The sequence below is a fragment of the Panthera pardus genome, unplaced genomic scaffold (assembly GCF_024362965.1).
Source record: "Panthera pardus isolate Hobbes unplaced genomic scaffold, ASM2436296v1 HiC_scaffold_25, whole genome shotgun sequence".
Taxonomy (NCBI): Eukaryota; Metazoa; Chordata; class Mammalia; order Carnivora; family Felidae; genus Panthera; species Panthera pardus.
This window is the reverse complement of record NW_026526821.1, coordinates 63,078,156-63,090,956: the sequence shown is the minus strand read 5'-3', so window position 1 is coordinate 63,090,956 and position 12,801 is coordinate 63,078,156. Positions and strand designations below refer to the sequence as shown.

Sequence of the window (12,801 nt, the reverse complement as noted above, 5' to 3'; positions counted from 1 at the left end):
CCAGAGAAGATCGCTCTTAAGTAGCTGGGATGCCGGGGGGGGTGGGGGGGGGGGTGGGGGGGAGAGGTGACAAGCAGCTGTTAAGCGTGGCTCAACATTAAGCAAGGCTTCCGAGCACCTGTCAGCTGGAACAGCAACTCTGCCTGACGTTTCCACTGACCCACCTGTGACATCACAGTTGGGCTGGTGTGAGGGGGTTTGAGCAATGGAAGAATGACTATGGGAAGAGGCACTGAGGAGCCATGAAGCATCCCTGATGCTGTTAGGTTTTGATTGATGGCTTATAGACAATGCTTCTTTTTGTTTGTTTTTTTTTTTGTTTCTTAGAGCTTTTAAAAGATATAAATCTGAAAATGTGTAGTTATTTGCATGATTTATCATCATAGGGAGAGGTATCTTTCCTAATCCCTGTGGCTTTCCCATAAGAAAAGATGGGGGCATTACCTGGTATTCTGTGACTCTAGTAGTGTAAATGTGCCCAGCTTGTCATCCCAGGAGAACTTCAGGCAGTCTTGAGATGTTGTCTTCAGGCCACGGGATTCATGACTGCCTGAATAATTATAGGTGCTCCTAACATAGCCAGTATTCAGACCCATGATATGTAATACCAATAATAACTATGAATTAAGTGATACATAGGTAAAAGATAAACCAGGACCTAGTTAGTTTGAGCTCCCAGATGAGGACTGGGAAGGTCTTGGTGCAGGTGCTTAGAAGTTGGTATCACTCTGGAGAGTGACAGAGGCAAAGCCACTTGCTCTGAGTTAGCAGATTGGGCTCCCCGCTGAGGGCGATGGCAGGGACCATGGGGCCTCCCTGCTGGACCTGATGAAGCCTCATTCTCTGACACTCAGGAACATGTTGACTCTAATCCTTGATGTAAATAAACCATGAGCCTGTCTAGTTCAGGCTGAATGATCCAGGAACAGATCGTTTACAACCTGATCATTTTTGAGTAAATCAGGGTTGGCTGAAAATTGAAGACCTCGGTAATTTAGACTCTTGCTACTCAGTGTAGCCCACAGACCAGTGTCAGCTTTGCTTTTGAACTTGTTTAACATGTAGAATCTCAGGCCCAGCTACTGAATTGGATTCTGCATTTAACAGGATCCTCCTGGTGGTTCATGTGCACTTTAAAATGTGTGAAGCACTGATCTTGAAGACCATACAGTCTTTGAAAAACTGCCCATGAGAAAGTTCTGTAAGATTTAAGAAAACAGGGAAGTGTAAGCATACAGGTCAGGACTATTTTTGATTAAAGTCAGATATAGAAAGTCAGAATCATTTCCAGTGGTAGCATGCTGTTAGCAACATAGCAAACACTTCGATTAAATGACAGCAATGTTTGTTGAATGCCTACTAAGCACCAGCTTAGCCAGCACAATACTAGGTGCAACAGAAGACTCAAAGAGGAATGAACAGGAGGTGCTGCCCTCAGGCTTGCAATTCTGAAAGTTAAACATCTCTGAAAGTCAGAATGTATTTGTAACTCTTCTAGCAACATGCTGACATGAACTCAGTGGCAAAATCAGATGTGAACCCACACGATGTTCTCTGTACTTTTCCTACATAAACACTCCTGTTCAGCAGAAATATTAATGTGCTTGGTTACAGGTGGAGTCCCTAATCCCACTGTGACAAGTATGGTCTGTGCAGTGTACAGACTTTCCAAAATCTGTAAATTGCCACATTCCAAAATACATCTGGCCCTAAAGCATTTCATATGATGGATTGTGGACATAAATCTCCAGATGACTTTTATTCAAGAAAGTGTTAAGATTAGTGTTATAAAGAAGCACAGTCACTATGTTGAGGAATATAACAATAATAACAACTAACACATACTGAGCACTTGCTTTATGTCAGGCACTAAGAGCTTTAAATATACCAATTCATGTAATCCTTTCAATCATTCTATAAGGGTGGTACTATACCTATCCTTGTTTGTAGGTGAGCAAACTGAGGTACAGATGGGGTATCTTCCCCATCCCAGCCAATTACAAAGGAGACCAAGAGCCGATTTGTTTGAGCGGGGAGAGCAACTCTTGGAGGACAACTCTTGGAGGACAAAACTCTTGGAGGACAGATGAGCAGAATTCCAATGGATGGAAAAGGGAGCAAGGGCATTCCAGGAAAAGAAAGAGCAGGGGCATAAGTTCAGGAGCAAAACGACATAAAACCTTTCCAGAGAAAAGATGCAGTTGTGCTGTGGGAATGAAGGATTATAAAGAGTAGTGAAAGATCTGACTGGCCCCTCTGGTGAGGTGGTGAATGCCAGGCTAAGGAGCTGAAGTGGATTTGATAATGGGATGGGACATAGGAGAGAAGTCTGAACCAGCGAGTGACCCATCTGTGATGGACTCTGGAGGGTGAGGCTGGCCCGCTTTGGCAGCAGACTGGAGTTAGGGCAGAGACCCTGGAGCCTTGGCAGCAGCCTATGGGAAAGGCAGAGGCCTTACTGAGGAGAGGAGCAGTGGCAACAAAAGGGGATTCACTTTGAAATACTAGGAAAGTAGAATCAAATGGGCTTAGAAACCATGGATTTGTTGGTGGTAAAGAAAGTCATAGAGAATGCCTGAGTTTTCCATCTGAGGGAATGGGATGGTGACAGCATCTTGACAGGAAAGAGCACGGACTTGGTTTTGAACATGTTGCATCTGGTATACTACAGGACATCAGATGAGACACGTCATGCTGAGGTTTTGGTGGTAGGCTACAGCAGAAAGAAAAAGAGGAATAAGAGTAAAGGCCTGGGAATAGATTTTATAGGAGAGAATATTGGAAGGGGAGAAGGTAGTCTTGAGTGTAAACCTTATTTATTTATTTATTTTTTTGAAAACATTTTAATGTTTATTTTTGAGACAGAGCATTAGTGGGGGAGAGGCAGAGAGCGAGGGAGACACAGAATCTGAGAAGCAGGCTCCAGGCTCTGAGCTGTCAGCACAGAGCCCGACATGGGGCTCCCAACCCATGAACCGTGTGATCATGACCTGAGCTGAAGTCGGACGCTTAAGTGACTGAGCCACCCAGGTGCCCCAAGTGCAAACCTTAGGAGGCACCTTTAGAGTGTGGGAAACAGAAGGGTGATCAGGGAGGTAGAAGGAGTAACAGGACCAGGCAGCATCAGAGAAACCGAGGGAGGAGAGCATTTCAAGGAAGTGTAGTAAACTCATTCATATTGCAGGGGTTCGAGGAGATGAAGCATCAGATTAGGATGTCATTGGCAGTCTTCCAAAAACAAGCTTCAATAGGTTGTGGAGGTGCAAGTCAGATTTACAAGGGAACAAGTAAGAAGAAGATGCTGCTTGGAAGCTCTTGCTTCCAAGAGATGGAAGAAGCAGATGCTGCTTGGGAAGCTTGGTGGTGTAGGGTAGGATGAAGGAAAGGCAATTTGCTCACATGGTTATCAGGCTCAGGGAATTGATATTTCAGGATATGGTAAATAACACCATCTGGAAAAACCATTAGATCGAGAATAGATGAAACTATAGCAAAATAGGATAAGTCACAGATCACGTTTCCAGAGTAGAGCAGGTTAGGGATAGTGGAATCAGGAAACATGAAATCAAGGAGCAAGTAGATAGGATCAACTTGGCAATGATAGGGGGAAAAGAGAAAGAATGAGCACAATACATGGAAGATAAAAAATAGGGAAGATAAAGTTAGCAAGAAATTCATAAAATGGGAGAGGATTCCATCTGCTGAGCACTGGAGAGAGTTTGAAATTGGGGAGATAATTTAAAATACAGGTATATATTAGCCATGAGGGAAGTGTTATTGGAACCCAATAAGCAATGAGAAAAAGTAAGGGGTCTTGGGGCCGGCTGAGGCATAGTGGATCTGATTAGTACAGGATTACGCCCTGTTCAGCACACCTACAGGGAGAGAACCTAAGTGAAATAACAGGGCTCCCAGGTGTGGGGATTGGGAAGGCAAAGAATAGCAGAAGCAGGTAAGGATCTGAGGCAATGAGGGCTTAGGGGAAACAGGAGACAGGAGGGATGCCATGATCAGAGAGAGCACTTTTATTTTTTTATTTTTATTTTTATTTTTTAACGTTTATTTATTTTTGAGACAGAGAGAGACCGAGCATGAATGGGGGAGGGTCAGAGAGAGGGAGACACAGAATCTGAAACAGGCTCCAGGCTCTGAGCTGTCAGCACAGAGCCCGACGCGGGGCTCGAACTCACGGACCACAAGATCACGACCTGAGCCAAAGTCGGACGCTTAACCGACTGAGCCACCCAGGTGCCCTGAGAGAGCACTTTTAGAATCTGAAATTTTGGAAGTAGAACAGTTTTCAGTAACATTGAAGTTTAAGACATGATGAATAATGAAGATTAGGTGGATGGAACCACTGGAATTGATCAGGTTACCTAATTAGGAGGCACTGATGTTGGTGGTTCATCAAGAAGGTTAAAGACCTTGAGGATAATGATAGTGGACAGGAGTGCAAAGACTGACCCTGGTCCAGATGCTATAAAATCCTCAAAGGTGAGAGAATGTTGTAAAAGCCACAAAGGATTACACGGGGAAAGAGAATTAACAGTATAAGCAAACCTCGTGATTTGTATAAGGATGGAAGGCCTTGAAGAGTGGTAAGCAGGCATGCTTATAAGACATGCCAACTCCTTTTCCTTACTCTACAAATGGAAGAAAGGGCAGCCATGTCTAATGGTTGTTGAGGACATGCTATCACCAGGGGAAATGTATGTAGTGGAAGGAATGTAAGAGTTAAGGGGTATGGATATAGGGAAGTGTGTTTATGAAAATGAAGATCAAATCAGTGGAAGGGGCTGGTAGAATAAAAGACAAGAATGGAATAGAGTCAATGGAGGTAGCAAAGGGTTTTCACGTGGGCAACAACCCCGCATGATGGGGATGAAGTGCAGGGATGGAGGGGCAGAGAAGCCCATGGAGTGAGCCTGGGAAAGTAGGCTACCTAGAGTAGGAGCAGTGCTAACTAGGCAGAACATGGTTAATTATGGAGAAGCCTGGAGAGTTCAACAACCCTATTTATTGCACTAGTTGCAACCATTGTCTAAGTATTAATATTTTCCTGTGAGAACTGAAGGAGCTGGAAAAGGTGGCACACTGAGTTGGAGCCAACAGAAACAATGTGTGGTAATGAATGGTCTCAGATGTTGGCTGTGTTTCGAAAAGGCCTTTCCAAGGGGAGTTTGGCTTACCCTGCAAACGCTTCCCACCCACTAACCACCATGAACTTATTCGTAGAAGGCAAGTGTGATATTTTTATTAGATAACTCTTGGAGAGGAAACTAAAGATTTTATGTTTTTCTAGGACTCTGGGTTTATATCCTGAGGTTGCCAGATTTGGGTATTTCTCTGCTGCTCTCTTGGCTCCCCACTTGATCGGTGAATTTCTAAGTCTTGTGCTACTTGGTATGGTCCAAAACCCAAATGTGGTCAATAGCATGGTGGCTCTGCTCTCTGTTGCTGGGATATTTGTAGGATCTGGATTAATAAGGTAAGATACAACAATTCAAAGGATTTTCATGGATGATTTGTTGTTAATGGTCACTTGATAATGACATTATAAGGCATTCCAGAGGAGAGCTATGTGATACTGGCTAAAGGTATCACCTTGTGGTCTGGAGTATTTATAGTGCTTGTTTACCATTGTTATTTAGACCTTGAACTGTTTACTATTTGTTCAGTAAAGTGTCTTCACACTGAGGATCAGGAAATGACAGTTGAGGCATGTTGTCCGTATTTGATTCACATGTAGTAACAAGAGGAGGAAAACCAATCCATCCTCCAGAAAAACTCCCTGCCTGTATTGCAAGCTAAATAGCATGCATTTAATCCATTTTTGCCCTGGCACTGTGGAGTCTCTATTCTGGTTCTCAGTTCCCAGTTTCTTTTAAGAAGTAAGAACAGTCAGATAAGAGCTTGTATGATAAAGGACCGATCAAGAAAATACTAGGAATAGATGACACACGCTGAATGTTAACAGAAATTATCTCTGGTAATATTTTTTCTTCATATTTTCCTTTATTTTGTAAATTTCTATAATAAACATCATTTTATAAGCAAGAAGTATATATACACACATACATACATTTTAAAAAAGCAGTAGCAGAAAGGGTGAAAATTTTTTGAAGGGTGCCAGTAGTCCCAGGCAGGTAATGTGAGCAGGACCTGTAAGTACACTACGGGTCCCTGAGAACATGTGACGGTGGTTGCTTCTTTGACTTAAACTCACCTCATACTTAACTTTGCTCCAGTCAAACCACTGTGAAGACTCACAGGCCACACGCGGCTCCCTGGAGAGCAAGGCTGCCCGGAGTTAGAGATTTCCTCTAAGCACTTAGCTGCCACATGGGCAAGTCACTTCTATCTACATTAAGTTTCCTCACTTAATAAATGAAACTAATGATCTTGGTCCCACCTTCCTCAGGGGAGTATGAGGAGCAAATGAGATAATCAACAGGAAGACACTTCATAAGCTGTAGTGAGTTCTAGAAAGTGAAGTGTTACAAAGTGAAGTGAGCTGGTTTTGATCAAAGAGGATTATTTTTACACCACCATTATTACACTGTATTTGTGTTGCTTAAGTGGATTGTTAGCATCTATAAAAAATGCCCAAGTCAAATCACCCCAAGGGTATGCAATCAAGCCAGCAAGGTATAGATAGACCCACCTTGGGCAGGATCTCCACTTGAATATTTGAATCATTACATATTCCAGTCCGTCTGGCACTATTTTATGTATTTGGTTTGTTGGAAAAGGGAATTCATTGTTTGAAAGAGAGGCAGTGGCCAACATTACCAAAGACTCTGGGGCTTTTTGCAAAACCTCAATATCCCAAGGTTTCACCTGGGTTCCACTCCCATCACTGAAATGAAAATCTGCTCTTCAAGGACCACATCAACCTCCTAATCATAAAGTTCACGTTTTTCCAAGTCATCACCTTTCCTGACTGACTGCCCGCAACATTTCCATTTTTGGCTGTCTCCTCCTTTAAACACAAACAGAAATAGCTTTGTTCTTTCTGCTTACAAAATAATGCACGTTCTTGGGGGAAAAAATGTACACAATACAGAAGTGCATAAGGAAGACTAAAAGTTACCTGAAGTATTGCAACCTTCAGTTAAATTTTGTTGTGTATCTTGTTAGACTTTTATATAATCTTTAATAGGAATGAGCTTATGCTGTTGTAGAGGAGTTAAGGATGCATTTAACAGTATAATGTTGGACAGTCCCATGTCAGTAAATTTAGATCTATGTTTCCTTCCTCTCTAAAGTACTCCAGGGGCTTCTATAATGTAGCCTGATTGTCCTCCTGTGTCTTTCATGGATCCATTTGTCTCCGTTTGCCACCTGCGCGAAGCCTCTCTGCTGGTCCCTTGGCTAGATCAGCTCTCTGGGAGCCTGTCAAGTGCCGCTTAGGTTGCAGCCTTCCTTCCTTTATTTTTTTTTTTTAATTTAATTTAATTTAAATTTAATTTAATTTTTTGTTTAATGTTTATTTATTTTTGAGAGAGACAGCATGAGTGGGGGGGAGAGGCAGAGAGAGAGGGAGACACAGCATCTGAAGCAGGCTTCAGGCTGTGAGCTGTCAGCACAGAGCCTGACGTGGGGCTTGAATTCACAAGCTGTGAGATCATGACCTGAACAGGAGTCAGACACTTAACCGACTGAACCACCCAGACACCTCTGTTTTGTTTTTTTTTTTTTTTAACTTAAATTCAAGTTAGTTATAATACAGTGTAGTCTTGGTTTCAGGAATAGAACCCAGTGATTCATCTCTTACATTTGACACCCAGTGTTCATCCCGAAAAGTGCCCTCCTTCATGCCCATTACCCATTTAGGCCATACCCCTACCCACCTCCCCTCCAGCAACCCTCAGCTTGTTCTCTGTGTTTAAAACTTTGTTATGGTTTGCCTCCCTCTCTGTTTTTATCTTATTTTTCAAAACTTCCCTTCCCCTATGTTTATCTGTTGTGTTTCTTAAATTCCACATATGAGTGAAATCATGGTATTTGATTTTCTCTGACTGATTTCGCTTAGTATAATACATTCTGGTTCCATCCACATTGTTGCAAATGGTAAGATTTCATTCTTTTTCATCACTGAGTAGTATTCCTGTGTGTGTGTGTGTGTGTGTGTGTGTGTGTGTGTGTGTAGATGTGGTAAAGATGTATATATTATATATACATACATAATGTACATACATAATGTACATACATATATATAATATATACATATACATACACACATTTCTTTATCCATTCATCAGTCAATGGACATTTGGTCTCTTTCCATAATTTGGCTATTGTTGATAGCACTGCAATAAACATTGGGATGCATGTGCCCCTTTGTATCAGCATTTTTGTATCCTTTGGATAAATTCCTAGTAGTGCAATTGCTGGGTCATAAGGTAGTTCTATTTTTAATTTTTTGAGGAACCTACATAGTGTTTTCTAGAGTGGCTGCACCAATCTGCATTCCCACCAGCAGTGAACAAGGGTTCCACCTGTTTCCTGAGTTGTTAATTTTAGCCATTCTGACAGGTGTGAGGTAGTATCTCATTGTGGTTTTGATTTGTAGTTCCCTGACAATGAGCGATGTTGAGCGTCTTTTCATGTGTCTGTTAGCCATCTGGATGTCTTCTTTTGAAAAATGTGTATTTGTGTCCTTTGCCCATTTCACTGGATTATTTGTTTTTTGGGTGTTGAGTTTGGGAAGTTCTGTATAGATTTTGGATACTAACCCTTTATCTGATATGTTATTTACAAATATCTTCTACCATCCCTTCAGTTGCTTTTTAGTTTTGTTCATTGTTTCCTTAGCTGTGCAGAAGGTTTTTTATCTTGAAGTGGTCCCAGTAGTTCATTTTTGCTTTTATTTCCCTTGCCTCTGGAGACATGTCAAGTAAGAAGTTGCTGCGTCCAAGGTCAAAGAGGTTGCTGCCTGTTTTCTCCTGTAGGATTTTGATGACTTTCCTGTCTCACAGTTAGGTCTTTCATCCATTTTGGATTTATTTTTGTACATGGTGTAAGGAAATGGTCCAGTTTCATTCTTTTGTATGTCGCTGTTTAGTTTTCCCAGCACTATTTGCTGAAGAGGCTGTCTTTTTTTCCATTGGATACTCTTTCTTGCTTTGTTGAAGATGAGTTGGCCATATATTTGTGGGTCCATTTCTGGGTTCTGTATTCTCTCCCATTGATCTAGGTGTCTGTTTTTGTGCCAGTACCATACTGTCTTGATGATTACACCTTTGTAATACAGCATAAAGTCTAGAAATATGATGCCTCCCACTTTAGTTTTGTTTTTCAACATTAATTTGGCTATTTGGGATATTTTCTGGTTCCATACAAATTTTAGGATTTTTTGCTCTAGCTTTGTAAAGAATGCTGTTGTTATTTTGATATGGATTGCACTGAATGTGTAGATTGACATTTTGACAATATTTGTTCTTCCAATCCATGAGTATGGAATGTTTTTCCATTTATTTGTGTCGTCTTCAGTTTCTTTCGTACACTTTCTATGGTTTTCAGCATACAGATCCTTTACTTTTGGTTAGGTTTATTCCTAGGTATTTTATAGTATTTGGTGCAACTGTAAATGGGATTGATTCCTTGATATTTCCTTCTGCTGATTGATTACTGGCATATAGAAATGCAGCTGATTACTGTACACTGATTTTGTACCTGCGACTTTGCTGAATTCTTGTATCAGTTCTAGCAGTTTTTTGGTGGAGTCTTTTGGGTGTCCCATGTAGAGTATCATGTCATCTGAAAAGAGTGAAAGTTTGACTTCTTCCTTGATGATTTGTATGCCTTTTATTTCTTTTTGTTGTCTGATTGCTGAGGCTAGGACTTCCAGTACTATGTTGAACAACAGTGGTCAGAGTGGACATCCTGTCGTGTTCCTGATCTCAGGGGGAAAGCTCTCAGTTTTTCCCCATTGAGGATAATATTAGCTGTGGGCCTTTCATATATGGCTTTTATGATGTTAAGGTATGTTCCTTCTATTCCTACTTTCTTGAGGATTTTTATCAAGAAAGATGCTGTATTTTGTTAAATGCTTTTTCTGCATCTACTGAAAGGATCATATGATTCTTATCCTTTCTTTTATTAATGTGGTGTCTTATGTTGATTGATTTGCAAATACTGAACCAGCCCTGTAACCCAGGAATAAATCCCACTTGATCATGGTGAATAATTCTTTTAATGTACTGTTGAATTCAATTTTCTAGTATCTTGTTGAAAATTTTTGCATCCAGATTCATCAGGGATATTGGCCTGTAATTCTCCATTTTAGTGGGGTCTTTGATTTTAGAATCAAGGTAATGCTGGCTTCATAGAAGGGGTTTGGAAGTGTTCCTTCCATTTCAATTTTTGGAACAGTTTGAGGAGAACAGGTATTAACTCTTCTTTAAATGTCTGGTAGAATTCCCTTGGGAAGCCATCTGGCCTATGACTTTGTTGGGAGACTTTTGATAACTGATTCAGTTTCTTTGCATCCTTCCTTTAAAAGGATGGCATCCTCTTGAGGGCAGCAGCAGTGCCTCATTCATCATTATAGTTCTCAGTGGCCAGCCCAAGGCCTTGAACCAAACAGGTTGGCAAAAAATATTTGCTGAATTGAGTGAATGAATGAATGACTACTCTCTCCTTGGACTGTGTACATACTGGATCAGTCACCAACTTCTGTTGGGTTTCTTCTTTGCTGTCAAATCACAAATGCATGTGGAGCCTTTACTTCTATTTCACCCTGTGTAGTGCACTGCAAGATGAAGGCACACGGTTCCTACCTCAAGGAGGTAACCCTCTGGCTAGCTGAGCAATCAGCCTGTCATGCCATCATCCTGTTGCAGGCCTTTGTCATCTCATACTTGAACTACTGCTGTAACCTCCCTTTTGCTTTTCTGCTTTTCCTAATCTGCCCTTATTCTGGCCCCTTCTACTTGCTGGTGCCACATTAATTACCTTAAAACACTATTTTCATGGTCTTTCAGTGTCAGCTCACTGAAAGGCCTGGCTGTCATTCCAAACCCAGCTCCCATGGCTTCATAGCCTCTGTTCTAGCCCTTCTGGCCCTTGAGTCCCATGTGCAGTCCTTGACATGCCTGTGCTCATGCCACCCTTCCTTCCTGGAGTGTCCTTCCTCTTCCCTCCTTCCTCCCCAGATTCCTGCCTGTCCTTTCCAATTAGCAGCCTCTAAGTTGGCAAATTCAATTTTGTGCCTTAGAATATTGCCAGTAACTCAAAGTCATGGGGCTTGGGAGTCCCTTGAGAATAGGTTAAAAAAAAAAAAAACAAAAAAACCCATAAATACTAAGTATGAGAATGTCATGGACATGTGGTGCTAGATTTTTATACTTGGCACAAATCGTTTACCACTGTGTATTTTTATAGTCTTAAGGGTATATATTCTGTGTCCCCAATTACACTGTGAGTTCTCTAGGGGAAATTTCTTTTGAATTCCTCAAGCACTTAGAACTAGTGCCTTGCATATAGAATTTATTACATATTTTTTGATTGACAGAAGTTATATAGTGGACAAAGGAGGCCATAAGGTCAGCATGGAGTTTCTCCTGAAATAGACTGAACCGAGGGGACAGAGTTCATTTTCACAATGAGTGTCTGCTTGCTCCCTCCATCCTCTCCTCTTACAGTTAATTTTCACTTCACACACTAGCTCCTTCAAATCTTTGTTTAATCACAAATACCCTCCTTTAAAGTGATGTGTTAGGTGTGTTTTCTCTTTCATGTTTATATCAGTGGTGCTTATCAAAAAAAAAAAAATTAGACACCAATCCATCATCAGGGGATTGTTAAATTAAGGTTTCTACTATAATGGACCACCAAGCTATAATTAAAAATGATGGAGTGCTATGCTTACTGACTTGGAAGGCTGTCTGACATATGTTTGGTTGAAAAAAGCAGGTTAGAAAAGAGCATGAAGAATATGATTCCAATTATGTAAAATTTTATAAACATACGTACACACATTACATATATCATCAAAATATTAACCATGGTTATTTCTGGGCAGTGGTATTTCTTTGTACTTCTCAGTATTGTTTGATGTTTTGTATAGTGAGTGCAATTTTTATAATGAGATAAAAACTATATTCATAACAGGAAATGTAAAATGAGGGTTGTCTTTCTTTTCATTTGGTAGGACTATTACCAGAGCCTATTGAATTTCATCTCTATTTCTTTCTCTTCAGAAACACAGAAGAAATGTCCCTTCCTTTTAAAATCCTCAGTTACTTTACATTCCAAAAATATTGCTCTGAGATTCTTATAGTCAATGAGTTTTATGGACAGAATTTCATTTGTGGTAAGTACTCTATTTTGGAATATAATCTTTTTTACATACTCCTCCGAGGAAGCAATTCCCTGAGGAAATGTATTTTTTAAACAAAAGCTATATTTTATAATAGATTTAAAACCTGTTTTGAAATAAAAGTCTGTTTCTTTGATTTTTTTTTTTAATTTTTTTTTATGTTTATTTATTTTTGAGACAGAGAGAGACAGAGCATGAGCAGGGAAGGGGCAGAGAGAGAGGGAGACACAGAATGTGAAGCAGGCTCCAGGCTCCGAGCTGTCAGCACAGAGCCCGACACGAGGCTCTAACTCACAAACTGTGAGATCATGACCTGAGCCGAAGTTGGGTGCTTAACCGACTGAGCCGCCCAGGCGCCCCAGTTTCTTTGATTTTTAAAATAAAAGTCAAGTTAGTCACCTGTCAAAGGCCAATAGCTTAAGGCCACTCTTTTGTTTGTAGAAAATGATAGCCCTGGGGTGCCTGGATGGGTCAGT

The 12,801-nt window shown here is 40.9% G+C and overlaps 1 protein-coding gene across 3 annotated transcripts in view; it reads left to right on the top strand.

Moving 5' to 3' along the window:
- Nucleotides 1–12,801, top strand: part of ABCG5 (ATP binding cassette subfamily G member 5) — a 32,660-nt gene that overhangs the window by 18,046 nt on the left and 1,813 nt on the right. For all 3 annotated transcript variants that reach the window (XM_019465819.2, XM_019465781.2, XM_019465708.2), the window contains 2 exons: nt 5,303–5,488; nt 12,207–12,319. In XM_019465819.2, coding sequence (XP_019321364.1) covers nt 5,303–5,488; nt 12,207–12,319 — 299 coding nt within the window. The remainder of the gene's footprint in view (nt 1–5,302; nt 5,489–12,206; nt 12,320–12,801) is intronic.